Here is a 17,546-nt window from a genome sequence, read left to right on the forward strand (position 1 = left end):
CAAGCGTGATTTACTTAGCCCTGCAGAAATTAGGAAGTTTCCAGCAATAAAAGAAGGGATAACATAATGAGGGTTCCTAAAGTAGGTTTAGAAAGATTTTAAGAGATGGGAAATAAAAAAATGGAAGTTTGTGGAAGGAAATAATACCTATTTTTCCATCATCTAGCTAGAGGCAACAAGAGTATTTTGAATGTGCCTGAAGATTAGGATATCTCATGTGCTGCTCTGAAGCAGTCTCTGGTATATAACTGTAATACTACCCAGAAGCGGATGCTTTGATCTTATGTGGAAAGGGAAGCTCATGTTCTGCTAGAAAATGTTCTGCTTTCGAATTATGGGACATAGTAAGTCAGGGCTGATTTAATTGATTTTTTATTCCCAGAGATATGGTTTCAATTTTTAATTTTGGCAGTTACCAAAATGCAGACAAATTGCTGGTCCCCTGATGTTACAGCTTTATTTTAATAATAATTCATACCCACTCATGTAGACAAGTGGGTGAGGTGGTTATATATGGATTAACTTAGGTTTCTTCAGGTGAGAACTAAGTGTTACCCAGAAGCAAACGATAAGAACTAGCTCACAGACATAGAACAAGTACTAATGTAGCAATGCAGCATCATCAGGCTTGAAAATAAATAGTGTTTCAACTCAGTCGTGGTGAAGCAAGATCTAAAAAAAGAAAGTATAAGCTTGGGTAATGCTGGAAGTGGTTTCTTATTACTCTGCTTTATGATGTGCACGTATTAACTTAGAATAGTACAGCTTCACTCTTAGAAAACACACAGAAAAACACCACAAAGGTAAAGAACATTACAAAGAATATACATTGATTTTCTTAAGACGATTAGGGCTCAAAAAAATAAAAAAAACCATGGATGCTAACAGACTTAAATCTGTAAGGTAACTGCAGCATTGTAACTAGTATTTTTTGAAGAAAAATAGACTGTGGAGAAAAAAAAATAGATATGTAATTACAAATTGCAAGACCAGCCCACTGGTTATATTCTTCTATTAAAAAGAAAGACTGAAAAAGTACTTCTCAAAAAGTACTTCTCAAAAGAGCAAGTGTTTTGATACTGAATAAAGCCACAGGTCACAGACATCATATCCCATATATGGTATTTCTCGTTTTTAACAGTTTATCATTTATAACACAACAGAAGTAAATCCAGCACCTAACAGCTATCAGATATGTAACAGTTTGAAACCAGCATCTGTCATCCAGTAAACAATTTTACAAAAGTGAAGTATTAACAGTCCTCTTACGCATGAGGAATTGTAGTTTTGAAGATGTCCAGCATGCAAGTGCAAGTTTTATCCCAGATTTCTAGGGTAAACTTTTCGCCATTTAGGATGACAACATTCTCCAAACAGTTTGTACCAGACCGTGCCAGTTGTTCATTGTCTGGAAAAGAAAAATAGGGCGTTTGTTTATTTGCTTGCAACATAGCAAGATGTCAGCATTGTTTAGCATAATTTGGTACAGTCCTACCTTGCTGCACACACCAGTAGAGCTGTGCAAATATATCATCCAGGAGAACATCACTAAGTACTTCCAGATACTGTGTGAATACATCACATATTGCATAAAGTGCATGGTTGCAAGTAGTCGTCATCCATTCAGCTTTCTAAGAAGGTTAAAAGGAAAAAAAAAAAAAAAAAAAAGTAGCAACTTGGTTTAAGATGAAGCTTTTAGGATACATCTTCCTGCAGGCATATAAACACATATTTATTCAATTTGGATTGCTTTAGAGTGACACGTCATTCCTTTCTACCTCAGACTCCTCAAACTTAAAGCCCTCAAATTTTGCTTCGCTCACCAGCAGGTTTAAAACAAACTGTGGAAACAGACAGCTGTCCCTAGAGACCAAGCTGCAGGACTAACAAGTGCTCATCCTCGTGGAGATGGAAAGCAAACTTAGCACGCACCCTAGCTCAACAGTTTAACACCAAGCTAAGCTTTGTGTGTCTCTAAATATTTTCTAGGTAACAAAAATGTAGAAAGTAAGAATTGTGCTTCTATAGTCAGATGAAGCTTCCCAAACAGTTGACATTGCTAAGACAAGTAATTTAAACACAATTTACCTATTTCTGTTTCACTCATCTGGATAGTATCTGCTTGCATGGGTGCACTGAAAGCACTGCTGTTTTTTGTTTTCTAGTCATCAGAAAGTTTTGAGCTAGCAGACCTAATTTCTCCTAACTGTGACTTCACTCCTGATTACAAGCTTGTTGGCATAAAATCAGATCTGACATCATGTGTAAATGCTGAGGTTCTTATGAACCCTAAACATATTGCATTTTATATTATCCTGTTGTTGTCTGCAGCATAAACTACTGCCCTTTTACATGTGTGGCTTAAAAATATGGGAAGAGTGACAATAAATCCAACAGAATGCTAATAAAATAAAGTAAGGAACGTAGAAACACAAGACAACAGTGCAATTTTCAAGGGATGTCTCGAGTGACTTGCTAAGCTATGTTACTGATCATGTTTTCTATGTAAATTCTCCCATTTCTTTTCTCACCTCAGTCTGCTGCTCTGGCAGCTTCATGTTGTCAAATATCCTGAAGACAATGCGAAATAAATCTTGCCACCAGTGTTTTTCATATGTATGGCCGTATGTCTTCATTATCTCAAACATTACTGTTAAGCCCCTGAAATGAAGAGAGAACAACAATGTTAAAGAGCTATAAAAAGACATGCAATAGAGCAGGTATGTCTGGACAGCAACAGCAAACTCAAATATTATGAATAACATTTTATGTTGACCTGGTAAATGTGTATGCACATCAGTCACATCAGAACACTATAATTAACTTTAAAAGCAATTTGAAACATACTTTACAGTCATAGGCAATAGTGAGACAGTAGTGGCCATTTCAAATAGGATTATAGCTTATAGAAAAGACCACAAAACCAAAACAACAAGTATTTCTAGGTAAAAAGTATGTATTTAGCATTAGAACTCCAACAGAATGTGTCTTGTAAGGGGAAAAAAAACATTCAAGGAAAAGGAGGTGGTATTACATGAGATCGGAGTACAACTTTGCTTTTTCAACTGTTTCTGCAATCCTCAACCAATTAATACATCTTTGTGTAAGAAGAGCTTGTAAATCGTCAAGGTATGATACACAAGACACAAGGGGGCAGGCAGAACTGGAGTCACAATACTATCAAAAACAAAGGAAGATTCCAACAGAATTTAGCTGTTGGGTTCCACTAACACAAAATCTAGTCATTGCATGGAGCATTTTATATTTCCTTTAATCAAAAAACACCAGAAATGTGATACAAGGTCTACCCAGGTCAGCTATGACAAATAATAAAATGGAATGTGTAACTAGCATATTTCATAGAATCTAACATCCTACATTTAAACTTACTAAAGAAAAGAAGAGGATCAGTATTGCCACTAGAACACTACAGATTTGGATATTAATCCAATGTAACATCTCACGTAAAAAAGAAAAAAAGGCCTACTGATAATTTACAGTTGACCCTCCACATCAAAATAATGTTTCATTGTTGTATATTAGCAAAGTTAAATTTGAGTTTTACATACTACTATGTTCTATGCATAAACTGTCTCCATGTCATCTTATGGTAAACATTGAATTGGCCTGTTTTAAGTAATTTATGAGTTCAGTGATAAATCAACTGTTAATAATATGTGTATTTCCAGTCTTCAAGATTTTACAGTTACTCATCGTAAGCAAACACTGCAGATGTGCTTGAATAAAACACTTCACATGTGAAGACAGAATTTCTATGTTCCAGCATCTACTTAAAAGGTGTTCTTAACAAGTCTACTCTTCCCACTGTGATACCACATATTAAATCCATGAGACATTTTACGCTAGTTACATTTATTAAGAGAGTTGTTTCTATTTTTAAAGTGTAAAGTAAGCCTTCTAGAATTTGAATTACAAATAATTTGTTACCTGGTTCTTACATCTAATTTGCATCTATTGATGATACAGGATAACTCAAACAGAATTGGGAACCATCCTCTCACCCACACTCTGTCTTCAGGAGCTACATTCATATCATCGCTTGTATATTCCTTGAAGGCCTTTAGAAGCAAACACAGTGTTATACGGAGCCAGTGCAATTCTTCACAAACGAAAGCTGGACTAGAAATAACAAACTGTATCATACTAATACTGGGCTAATACTACTGTACTAATATTATAGCCTGATACTTCAGGTGAGTGAGAAAGTGAACTGTTTTTTGAAGTAATGCTTAGCATACTATGAAAACTCAAAAATAAACTAAATGATAGATTGAAACATTAGGTTTGCATGCTGTTTGCTCTGAGTTCTGTTACGTCAAGACAGCACTGAAAGTAAGGATCTACCAAAATATAAGTAGATCAAGCATTTGTTCATGTCATTATACAGTAACATTTCTCAGTACAAAGGAGATCCTGAAATATGTTCATCTCCAGCAGTTTTCAGGGAAGTTTCAGGAAAGATGAACTAGAAAGATGGGAGGCAAGACAGAGAGAAAAGAAGTTTGCAGATAAGTTTAAAACAAATGGCATTTTATATTCCTGTTCCTTCTGAATAAAGCATGTTTCTCACTAATCTCTGAAACTTGAAACAAAGCCAATAAGATGAGCACTTTCACTTTATTAAAACACTGTTCATTAAAAAACCCTATTTAATTAATACAGATTATACCTGAGGTCTATCAGATACGTATTTTGCACAGTGGCGAATGAGGCGGATGGCTTCCATGCTGGTATCTGGAAATGCTGCATTGCAGGCAAATTCAGACAAGCACTTTACTGCATCCTGGAAAGAATCTATGGTTGCTGGGAAGTGTTTTTCAAACACGATTGCTGGGGAAAAAAAAAGTGTGAACAGAAGAAAAAGGTAATGCTTCAAAAATCTACTAATTCTAGTATGAACTAATTGTAAGAGAAGTCACAGGAGGCTGCTTCATCAACTGATGTTGTGAAAGGCTTGATTACTGAACAAAACTGAAACATCAATGCTCAACAAAAATAATCACTTTGAAAGCATTATATTTTGAAAGTCAATGTCTAAAATAAATAAAGGTAGCACATAGTTTAAAGGAGATTACAACTAAACGAGAAGAGAGCAAAAAGCTTACTGCTTAACACTAGGTCTGTGATTGAGCTTCAGTGAGCCACCTAAAGCAATGTGATTCATTTTCCCTCAGCAGTATGGTCCTCTGGTCTTGATTTTTAAACAGAAGGAATTTTGAAAGAATCGAACATTCAGAATAAAATGCTGAAAATGTTTTAGGAATTTGCAGATGCTGACAGAGAATAAGAGAGCCCTTTTGGTATTTAAAGTCTGAGCTCTAAATCAGAATGGAAAAAAAACAAAACCCAGCAGTTCTATCTATCTGAGCAGAGCTGCACACAAACACAATACAGAAACAATGAGAAAGATAAGCAATCAACGTAACAGCAGAATGACTGCACAGTTAGTTGTTGTGTCTTTCTTCCCCTGGAAAAAATACATTTTGCTACAGTAGAATGAAAAAGCACAGATCAAAAAAAATAACCTAAGGCTTGACTGCTTTTATTACAGAAGACCGTAAGCAGTCAAATGCCTCATAAGACCTAAGGGGAAGACAGATGACAATGACCTGACTGAATTACATCAGAAAGCATTTTACCAGAGGACTGTTTGCAGAACATGTAACATATAACATGGTTTTCTGAAACATCCGGTGAGCTTTACTATGCAGGCTGTAGAACTAGCAGAGAAACAAAGCTCCTCAGCTTCCAGAGTTCACAACTACTTTCATGATCTTTGATCACCATCAATACTCACTGACAATGTGTCCTGTAGTCTGGAACGCAAGTTCCACGATACTTTCATCCTGATCTGAGGCAGCCAAATGAAAAACTGAAAAAATATTCTTCCAACCAGAACGGATGTTGGCAGCTTGGGAATTTACCATCTGCGCAATGCACCGAACAACCATGTCTCGAATGGTAGGGGACCTGAATGAAGATGATAAACGCTAATTGTTTAAACTAATCAATTAGGATATTATTATTCTTTAGCAACTGATTTCACAAAGGCAATCTGAAACGTTAACGGCAAAAGTTGGTGCTCATCATCCCAAGAGACTGAGTTAATTGTAAGTCATTACCTGTTTCTCTTCATTATATGTTCAAACGGCCTTAAGAAGTCCTTCTGAAATCGGAAATTTGCAAGTTCTCCTTTTTCTAAGAACTTCATTGATAACTGTCTTAATGAGTCTACCGCAAAAATAGCTACATCTTCATTGGGATTGCAGCCAACCTGACAACACAGAGTAGTAATTAAAGTAAGCTGGGATCAGAATTCTTATGGATTCAGCACAAGGTGCCTTTACATTTGATCATGGACAAGGGAGCAGTACTGGAAAATTAACAAAGTTAAACAGTGGCCAATTCTGTAAACCACAATCATTAATGTAATTCATTCATTCCTAACCAATTCCAACATGACACATCCTAGCATTTAAACTTTCTCAAAATAAACAAGCTGTGTACAAAGACTTCTACAAGCTGTATTCAAAATGTGTAAATCTTCACTTAAAAATAGATTTGAGTAGAAAACAGCCTCTTATCTATCCCAAACCTCATAGAACTCCCAAGCAAATAGAACACAGAACTAGAAGAAGCTAGTTCAAGACTCAGATTATGATAAATAACTTAATGTGTACCCCTGCTTTTGCATTTATTATACTATATTATTATACATATATTATTATGCACCTCTGCCTTACACATCTTTCAAGCTTTACATTTTTTGATTTTTTTTAACTACTTATGGAGAACGACACAAAATCAATATAATTCAGATGAGAATGTTTCCAGCTGATCTCTAAATAAAATTTGTATTAATAAATCAAGCAGCATAACAATTAACAGAGAATACCTTATTAAAATGATCTCCAATAACTTCCCAGATTCTAGACCACTGTAGCCTAATCCGACCCATGTTGTAGTAAGAAATCTCTACTATCTTTTGCAGGCTGAACATTCGAGGGTGAGTAGCAGACAGCAGTTCATCCATAGATACAGCACAAAGCCAACGAACGAAATCCACTGTTAAATGACCACAGATATTAATATAGCATTGTTCCAAAGTTTATCATAAAGATGCTTTGTCGTTTGCAGGGAAATAAATAAAAATGAAATATAAAACCTACCAATAGCATTTCCATCCAATCTCGTAGATCCTGTAAATATTCTGTAAAGTAATGTTTAAGATGTTATTACAATGTCTTAAAAAGGTATCTATTAACCATGTACTCAAGCCTTTATAACCATCTAATGTTATTTATTCAATATTAAAAGCTGTGAAAAAAGACTGAGCTGTGAAAATAGAAGCAGAAATGTTTCAATTATTTGTAATATTTAAAAATTACTCCACACAATACATGAGCAGTGAGCATTGCTTCTGATTCTATCTGCTCCCTGACAATGACAGATAAATAACACCAGCAGCTTTATAAACTATGCAGGCCTCCTTCAAATGGATAAAGCAGCCTTCTCCAGAGTGCATGATTCCTACTTGCCATGACAAATAGATACTTGAAACACTTTTCGTTATGAAGTGTGGAGAAACACTGCAAACCTAAAGAGCTATTACGTGTTTGACATTAAGCCCCTCCAGGTAGCTCAATGCTGTTTTACTGCAAGGCAAATCTCACTGAACTGACATCGATCTTGTTGCTATACTCAATCACAGAAAGCCTGTATGCCTTCAGCACACTGCTTTGTTCCAGGATTGTCAATTTTGACAATCATTTAGAAAATGATACTTTCTGATTTCTTATAAGTTGAGACAGATAGATCCATTAAGACCTCAGTTAGATTGGTAAAATGGAATTCTGATTATGTGTACTAGGTCTTATCAAACCAGTTAATATAAATATGATTCACAGAAGGCACCACTGAAATAACAGGGTTGATAATAACAGACAGCACCTACATACTCTGGAGAAAAGTGAGAAATCGGTACCACATTTAAGAGGAAAGATTTGTCTATCAGTAATGCTCCCTGTACAAAGGCAAAATAAGATTTGCTATTTGTTACTACATATAGCAAATCAAAATTCACCAGACAGTGCAGCAGTCTCCATTCCGCAAATGCCCAGTAATAATTTTACATCAGTAAAAAAGACTTTTTGCCTGATCTTTATTCCTTCTTGCAAAAAAAAAAAAAATCTGCTCTTTTTAAGACAAAAGTGCAAAACCCCAAAGCACCCTTACATGGTAATAGCTTTGTAGTGTCTTCCATGGCAAACTCATGGTAAATTAATGACTTCCTATTATCAGACTACTGAATTCAAGTTAAAAAAAAAAAAAAAAAAAAGGAACTCTGAGAATAAATGTAATACAGTACCTGTCTACAGCAACAACAACACTTTGGGAGCTGGTTTCACCAATGGACTCTTGAATACTTGCTATTTGCTTCCAATCCACGTTTCCACCAACTCCAGTAAACAAGATGTGGAAGTGGACGACAGATAACAAAGAAAGGGCAGGGAAGAAAGAGGAGAAGTCATGTCACTACAGTATTATTATTTTTAATCCACAGTAAGTATATTATTACTTTCCCATGCAAGAGCGAACTACTGCATAATTTTTCGAAGATTCTCTATCCATATACAAGGTCATTAGTGACATTAAACAGTCCACATTTTGAACTTTTAGATAAATATAAACAAGAAAAAAACATTCAAAAAGCACAAGAACCACCTTTTTCTCTCCATCTTTAAATAGATCCTTGGTTATTCTGTTACTGGAAAGAAAAACTAGGACAGAGAATACTGCACAAAGGTGAACATTTCTCACTCTATTAACAGCAAGTAAATCCATCCTGACAGGTTTCTTTCTAATTATTCACAGAGAAGAACTCCCATCAAAACTCCATCTCAAGTACAGCAAAATTATCACCTAACAACAGTGAGGAAAAAAAGAAACAACTCTGGAAGATAAACAACACCTGGAAAAGCTCATATTAAAATGCTAACTACAGCGAGTAAGTTTCTCAGGTTTCCTGTAAATTCTAAGCTCCCCAGCATCAGGAAAAAAAAACCCACAACAATCTTACAATCACACTGGGTAGTTCCACCTACACTGTATGCAAGTTTTTTCTCTTAAGGAGCCTATCAGAAAGGTAAAGGAAAACAGAAGATTCAAAGAGCAGTGATTCTGTTTTCAGCTTTGCAGGGACAGAAAAGTTTTTACATTTCAGACTGTCTCCCAAAAGCCTGCCATTTAGTCCTGCTGTGCTCCACAGCTGGAGGAGGCTTGTGATGATGGCCATCAGATCCAGCTAAATAGGGCTATTTGAAAAATTTTTTTTCTAAGACTTTGAGTAACTTTTCAGCAGGCACACTTATACACAACCTTATCCTAGTATTTCAGCAACTTATAATACTGTTGGATTTGATTAAAACTTTTATTTTAAGCATACAGATCAATTGCCAAGCTCAAGTGGCTTGAATGCAAGTAACGTGTCAGCTAAGAAACGCACTGCTCTGTGTGAGGTGAACTGGGAGAGGTATTTCAAAGTCAAACAATCCTAACCAATTCTTCCAGTTTACATAAAAACTTGTTATTACCAGAGGATTTATGATCAATGCTGTAAAGCCTCCACAGGCAGCTGATTTTTTTTTTTTTTAATATGCATTTCTATTCCAACATTTATGAGATCTTTTACAAGGAAATATAGTCACTTACATAATTTTGCTTTATGAAAAGTGAATTCCTTAAACTCACATTGCCCAAGGAGAACTTTCAGTTACCTAAAAGTCAAACTTAGGCTACAACTTATTCACTTTTGTCTTACAACTTTGCAAATTGAAATTAGAGACAAAGAAAGCTGAACTTTTCAGTTAGAACTCCAAGTTTTAATTCCATTCCTATCAAGGACACAAAAAAATAATTGGCTATTCCTTTACTTTCACAACACTATGATGCTGTGAATTTTCAAGCAAAACTGAAAAGATTCCTAGCAGAAAGAGTGATGAAGACATTGAAAAGTAGGTGCTGCAAGAGTACACAGTTGAATGGCTTTTCATGTGGTAAATGAGCTTTTTGTTTTGCTTTTAGATACACACCTCTACTTCAGCAGAAAGAGTGAAAGCTGCTGCATACCTCCACCAGATTTTGGACACAGGTTTGAAAGATGATGCTTATGTGACATCAGGCTGCAGCTTCACTAATTAAAAAATTAATTGCCTGTAAAATGTATGGCTATATACATGGGCATATACATTATGGGTTCTTCACAGGAGTATAGTTTTATGGATAGATGGCTAGAAAGCAGTATTCCCAAAAGTCACCACAGAAAAAAAACAATCTGCAACACAATTTGTGAAGAGTGAAAAAACAGAGAAGTCAAGAAGGGGGCCCTGTCAGAACACAGTCACTTAGCGTATGAAAACTAAATTCCAGTGAGTTGAACATCTTCCAATAAGATTAAAATTATATTATTAAGAGAAAATAGTTAAATTTCCATATGTGTACAGTAACAAGCATTCCAGAAATTCAATTTGGGCAGAAATGTTTTTATGCATTTGGGCATACGTTATGTTCCTTAGAAATGTAGTTGACAGAAGGAGAAAAAAAAATGTTTATGAGCTGGATCTACACCAATGACTAGCAAGTATGATTTATAGACACCTGACTACAGTTTACATTCTTGAGCTGTTAGGACTTAAAATTTTTAAGGGCCTGTCACTGCAACGTAGAAATACTCTCAGTACTTGGAAAAAGCAAAGCTGGATAGGTCATCAGGGAAAACTAAAGTGCAGGATGCATATGATGAGGGCAGAGAGAAGCACAGTATATGAGATGTTGGCAGACGCAGTGATTTCCAGGGATAAGGTTTCCCTTCAGCAAATCTTGGCAAGGTGAGGCAGGCCAAGGCAGAGCACAATGGAAAGAAAAGCACTGACTGCAGAGAAAGAACTACAGGAGGAAGACACAAAGCCGGATAATGAGGATGAGCTGAGAGCTGAAATCAAGGTAACCAGTAAAACAATCATTACTATTCAGAAAGAACACTGCAAAAACGATAAAGCTTGAGGAAACACAAAGGTTTTGCTGGACTGTAGGTAAAGTCACTTGCGAAGCAGGAGATACCTAGCAACATCTTGAAACTGAACATTTCTAACAGTCTAATGGAGTTACACAGCCTTGATATTTCCATACCCTACACCTTTAGTCATACATGGTACAATATTTAGTGCGCTAACTCTGGATATTATTTAATCTGGTCATACTATCAGCAGTACATTCTTACTTTATCAGCTATATTTTAAGAGAAATAAAGTATAATTTCTTTACATTTCTTACTTTCTCATCCCAGTGATAATAGTTCACAGAGCAAAACAAATATTCCAGAGATGCCTACTCAAAGCATAAGATACACATGTAGACATCATTTCAGAAGGACCAAATCTCTGAATCTTGACAGACACCAACAATGAAAGCAAGGTGCAAACTGATGCGTGCCTGCACATGAAATACTTAGTATCTGCATTACTTACCCAGCCCTAGCCCCACAAATTCATCAGGTGCCTGATCTTTTGTTCCTGTAAAAGAACCTTCCCTGCCACGCACTGTCCCTGAGATGTAACGAGGTTTTACTCCAGTTCCTATTAGCTGTGCCAGCTCAAGTTGACTGATGCATTTCAGAATCTAGTACAGAGAGAAAAGAAGTTGGTTAGAAACAAAAAGTTGTTTAAAACAGTAAAAACAAAAACCTTAGGGCAGATGTTTATAAATTACCTTTTTTTCCCCCCCCAAGTGTTCAAGGTCAGGCAAGTATTCTTGCTCTTCAATATAAAATGAGAAGTAATTTGAATATTACATCATTAGTCTCTTGCCATTTTTTTTTCAGAGTTGGACATGTTTTGCTACTTCAGCTGTTTACAGAATAAGCAATTCTATGTAATGTATGTGTGAAAGTATATATGTGACACTTGAATATAGAAAACTGTATTTATGCACAATTGAGCACGCAAATACATTCAAACTCAGGAAGCACTCTTACAGCTCAAAAACATTAACTTTGGTACCTCATGCCAGGAATTTCCTAAATAGTTTCCATCTGTATGAGCCACTGTGATGAGAGTTTTAATTGTGTCAATATTCTTCTGCTTCATTTCAGTAATACCAGAACTCACTGTAAGTAATGTAAATCTTGCTAACGCTTGGACGTAGGCATCTCTTTCAAGCTACAAAGGAGAGAAAAAAGATTTGCTTTGCATTTTCTCAGTTTTCTGTTTTTAGTACAAAATGTAATTTTAACAACTATACCATTTACCTTTTTCTTTCTTAAACTGAATTTCTGATGCATTTTACAGAACAAAAGTCTCACCAATTCTTCTGTAGTAAGCTACAGGATAAAGTCAGGGTCCCTCCACTAAGGAGCATGAAGTATAATGTGTGACAGCATAGAACACATAGGATACAAAGGCTATTAGCTTTCTAACTCTGTTTGTTACACTGACTATTTTTACAGCTCCGAAACAGAATGCTGTTTCAGAAGAAACACAGCTTCTTAGCTAAGCTTTTAGTATTCTTTCACTGCACCTGGACCTTTTCTCAAAATGCTGCCTTAGCTGATTCTCCCAACCTTTACAATTTTTTTTTTCTTTTTTTGCAACGGAGTCTAAATAACATATCTATAAAGCATCTTCTTGCCAATTCTGCAAAATTGCTCAAAAAAATACTTGATTTAACCTACACACTTTGGACACCTCAAAAGCGTGTGAGATGACTGTTACAGTTGGGCAAACAGCAACAGACCTATAATCTATGCAGATGAAATCCATCAATGGGGCGCAAAAGGGAGTATTCCACACATAGGTATCTGATTTTTAAGTATAGGGTGCTATAAATACCAAAGGAAAGACCTCGGTCTTTTATCAACCCATCACAGATTTGGAAGGGGGATTACAGTTGAGCACTCAAACAGATTTTACTCTTCTGTCATGTAAGATCTCCAAAGTCGATAAAGTGAAATGGCTGCAAATCAATGAAACAAATGACAACTGTGAAAGATATTTAACTGTTTGAATGCCTAAGACTGTTTTTAAATTCAAAAATCATTCAGCACAAAATAATAACAAAATATATATAGAAAAAATAAAAAATAAAAAATAAAAAATAGAAAATAAATCCCAGAACATGAGGAGCTGTGAGATACAGCTTAACAGCCTGTGGTAGCAATGGTAGTAGGAGGACAGTTGGACTGGATGATCTTGTAGGTCATCTTGTAAGGCTGTGATTTTATGATTTCAGAAGGAGCAGGAATATCACAACAGAGGGCAGCAATGCAAGAGCTGAACTCTCAGTCATACAGCTGTCCCATTCAGCCCCAACTACTATAACAGAGCATGCTGGTTAAGGCACAGCAAATGAAGTACAGGCATAAAAGTGGAAGTTGTGTGGTAGTAAGTGAATAAGTTTTGGAGTCTACAAACTATTTATCTTCTGAAAAAGGGATTATTTTTATCTCTACCTTCCCACTCTGTTCTATACATATATCCTTTCCTTTTCTAATCCTTTTTCTAAGCCGTCAAATTAAAAGAGAAAAACTAAGCCATGCATCTATCAAACAGAAATTAAAAGAGATGAGGTAAGTGAGCTGCGTATATCCTTTATATGAACATCTTGTCCCAGCTGCTTAAGGAAAAAACCCAGAGTGTGACAGGTTGAGGTTAAAAGTACATGCTCAGCTTAAACTCTACTGTGTGCTTACACAATTAAAACAAAGCGTCTGGCTCCCTTCATTGCCCCTCTGGGCATGTAAAGTAATGGTTAACTGTCGTGAGACTCTGATCTAAACTTCTGTATGTTTATTCACTAGTACCAATCAAGAGCACAAGAAAAATCTGCTTCCAACTGTAAGGATCCTTAAGTTAACAGAAGCACAGATTTGCGAGACTCCTTCAAACCACCACAACACTCCGGCACCTGAAGTCAGACAATGTTTTTACCTCATCAGAACCTTGTGTAATGGAACACTGTACTGAAGTCATCAACAAACCAGTACTGCTAAAACAATAACAACAAAGCAGAATTCCTACAGAAAACTAGAAAGGAACATCAGTTCTGAACTGAAATAAACAGAAAACATTAAGTTCCAGCAAATGAGAAGTGTTTCTTTTGAAACACCTTTAGTTCAGTGAAGTTTGTACCAAACCAATGGAAAGGTACAACTGCTTCTGCTATGTTCTTGGAACACTGGGATCTTGAAGCAAACCTTGTCCTTGCCCTTCCCAGTAAGGACAGATCACTGCAGGACAGGGAGCAAACCTTTGCACATGCTGAAGCCAATATTTGCAGCATTTTCATTTTTGCAAACAAAAATAACAGAAAAGTGAATTTCATGCATAGCTATAGGCTTCAAGGAAGGCTTTGTTAATCAAATTTATGTCTGTTCAGTTCAGAACAAAAAGAGAAAAAAATGAAGTGAGAAGACAGGGAGGAATCACGGAATGGCCTACGTTGAAAAGGACCACAATGATCATCTTGTTTCAACCCCCTGCTGTGTGCAGGGTCACAACCACCAGACCAAGTAGCTGTATGATAACTCCCAATGTGCCTTACCACATTAGTTCTAAAAAGTTAACTAATTTGTTGTATCAGAGTGAAAGAATAAACATAAGACAAGTGTTATTATCTTATCACATTTCAATAGTTTGTATTTAAGTTACTCTTACATGTTCCTTTTTTGGGGGGGGAACTGAAGGGGGTTGTTGTTTTCATTTTTAATTGTAAACAAGAAATAATACACAAATTTGGATTACTCCTGTCTTCATTTATCCCTACAGAGGGCTTATGGCACACTGACTAGTGTGCTTACTATGTATGATTTTAAAATGAAAAGCAAAAAGCAAAAACCAACCAACCAAAAACAAACCTCACATTTAATCAGAATTACTGTCCTCTAGAGACATAAAGTCTGGAACTCTTGGCACTGCACTTAATGCAAAATACATTTTTATGCATTTATGTCAGGAAAAACATTTCTACTGTCATTAAGGTTAAAATAGTACCCAATTATTAAAATCTCAATTTAGTATTTTGTCTCTGTGTTTGAGGACAGTACTTCAAGCAGTTCACAGAAATATTATTTTACTTACAAAAAAGCCTAGAAAGCTGAATTTTACGTAACATCACCTACACTATTAAAAAGCTGAAAAAAAGTACACTGAGAAAAAGTGCTTACGAGGAAACAAAAATTCAGTCCATCAGCATGACTGCATTTACCACAAAACAATAGGAATGAAGTTACTTTATTTAAAACACTCTCAGTCAAATATAATAGAAAGATTTCTGTTGGAAGAAATCCTTAAACATCAGCTGGTGTAAGACTGTAGTAAATGCAGAAGTGAGCAGCCTCTGGGAATTAGTGTACAGCTTCAGCAACAAGAGCTTATAGAACAATACTAACACTATGCTGCTACTTAAAGTATTGTCTCAATCTTAATTTTAATGTTTATTATTTTACCTGTATATTGAAAATGCAAGCAATCCTTATAGCACACCGTATGCCCTCCAAACAAAGAGATGCAACTTCTGTGTCATCACAGTCCTGTAGACCCACACTGAATGCAGCTAGGAAAGGTGTCCATGCCAACTGGAACATATGCAAAATAAAAGTTACATTAGCAACTACTAGAACTTGAAGAGAATAAATGTTACATTTTCAATACCTTGCTGAAGCTTAAATTCAGCTCAAACTCAAAAAAAACCCCCTGAAGTTGCCTTCTGAGAAAAGGAAAAAGTTGTAAGAGACACCAGAGAAAAAACAGAAGTAATACAGACAAGCATTCCCATACAGAACCACTCTGTCACACCAAACAACAAAAATGTCAACTTGAGATTGCTAAAAAAACCTATCCCCAAAGTTACGTCAATTAAATGCCTATTACAGTTTTGGTACTCCCTAGATAGCCTATCTGTTCTACATGAATACTTCACAGAACAAGGAACAAAAGTAGAGCCAGTAATTATGACAAGAGCAGGTCTGTTCAACTTTGCAGCATACAGTGTGCAAATGTACTCCAGTAAGTCACGTTTATCCTGGTTTAAAAAAAGGTTAAAAAAGTAATGCATAACAGAATGTATTTTATTAATTCAGCTACAATTACTCTAAGACAGTAAAAGGCTGTATATAAACCCACTGTTTCCTCATGTCTTGTGTGGGACTGCAAGTATACTACACAATGTTATGGCAGGAGAATCACATGCTGTTGTCCTTGTGGCTTAAGTTCTCTCTCCAAGATGCAGAAAAAGGGATCTGAAGATGCAAAGGATTCTGTCATAACTACATGTGGTTATGAAGAGGAAACCACAGGGTATCAAGAATAATTTTAGCAATAATTACCCCAAGACACCGCAGATGCAAGACAGAATCAATGGCCACTGCAGGTAGCAACAGATTTCACACAATTTCAAGTGAAAATGATTCATCAGAGTTTTGGATTCATTCAAGCTACTAATTCCAAAAACACTACCTTGCTAAACTACTTAAAACTTGCACACATCAAAACATACCCCTGGGAGATTGTTTAAAAATTCAGATGAACTCCTTGATCCAGGACTTAATTCCTTACTGCACACTGCAGAAGTGCAGTATTACTTTTTCTTCTTTTTTCCTCACTTCCTTTTATTCAAATTTTCATTAACGCAACCAAAACCAATGCGAAATACTGCAAAACTGAAATACTTTCCTCCATTAAGAACCATCCAGAGGTCATTATGCTATGCCTTATAACTACATTTATGCTGTTATTTATAACAGACTTCTGTCATGAAATGTGAAAATCCATCACTTAAAACATACACTCAATTTTGGAGTGCTTAGATGGTTGCATAAAGTGTACTACTGTTCCCATTTAACCACTTGGCAAATCTATCTATACAGATGTGATCAGCTTTACTGTATCATCAATGGCTGAAGGAGATAGCTAGAAATTTAGAACATTTGCTGAAATCTAAATTATAAAGTCTAAACAGCCAACAAGAGATTAAGTATTCATAACTTCTATACCTCGTGTTTGCCAAGACTGTTCTCTCTCCAACATACATACAGCATTGTCATCTGTTCTTTAATTAGCTTATGACAACAAGAAAATTTCTCTTATTAACTTCACAGAAGATGTTTAGAGTGTTTCCCAGATGGTTTAGATTTTGCTCTTTGAAAAAAAACAGGGATTTTACTAATGAACTTCTGAGGTACAAAAGGCTAGAGATGTCAGATCAGTAGGGCTGGTAATACAAATGGGAAACAAAAAATCTATGATTTTTTTACATGCCTGTATGCAAGTTATTTCATTTCAGCCTTTAAGAAGGCAGTAGAGAGAAAAGGCATACGGTACAACTCCGCTAAGTAATGTCTGAAACTAGATCTTAATCAAGGGCTTCATTCTGCATCATTCTGTGTGGAGTAATGACCTACATACCAATTATTAATACTGGTGATAAGCAGCTTAGAATTTTGCCTCACAGACAGCAGTTTCACAGCTACATCC

At 35.9% G+C, this 17,546-nt stretch overlaps 1 protein-coding gene across 1 annotated transcript in view; it reads right to left on the reverse strand.

Moving 5' to 3' along the window:
- The window catches only part of ARFGEF1 (ARF guanine nucleotide exchange factor 1), an 82,983-nt gene that overhangs the window by 7,707 nt on the left and 57,730 nt on the right, over positions 1-17,546 (reverse strand). The window contains exons 20-32 of the mRNA XM_085221206.1: positions 15,521-15,649; positions 12,078-12,236; positions 11,547-11,697; positions 8,390-8,480; positions 7,191-7,231; positions 6,917-7,086; positions 6,144-6,295; positions 5,819-5,991; positions 4,691-4,851; positions 3,949-4,079; positions 2,532-2,661; positions 1,496-1,631; positions 1,270-1,408 (exon numbers count right to left, since the gene is read on the reverse strand). Of these exons, the coding sequence (XP_085077332.1) occupies positions 1,270-1,408; positions 1,496-1,631; positions 2,532-2,661; positions 3,949-4,079; positions 4,691-4,851; positions 5,819-5,991; positions 6,144-6,295; positions 6,917-7,086; positions 7,191-7,231; positions 8,390-8,480; positions 11,547-11,697; positions 12,078-12,236; positions 15,521-15,649 (1,763 nt within the window). The remainder of the gene's footprint in view (positions 1-1,269; positions 1,409-1,495; positions 1,632-2,531; positions 2,662-3,948; positions 4,080-4,690; positions 4,852-5,818; positions 5,992-6,143; positions 6,296-6,916; positions 7,087-7,190; positions 7,232-8,389; positions 8,481-11,546; positions 11,698-12,077; positions 12,237-15,520; positions 15,650-17,546) is intronic.

Source organism: Meleagris gallopavo, chromosome 3 (genome assembly GCF_905368555.1).
Source record: "Meleagris gallopavo chromosome 3, MGAL_WU_HG_1.1, whole genome shotgun sequence".
In the NCBI taxonomy this organism is placed as follows: Eukaryota; Metazoa; Chordata; class Aves; order Galliformes; family Phasianidae; genus Meleagris; species Meleagris gallopavo.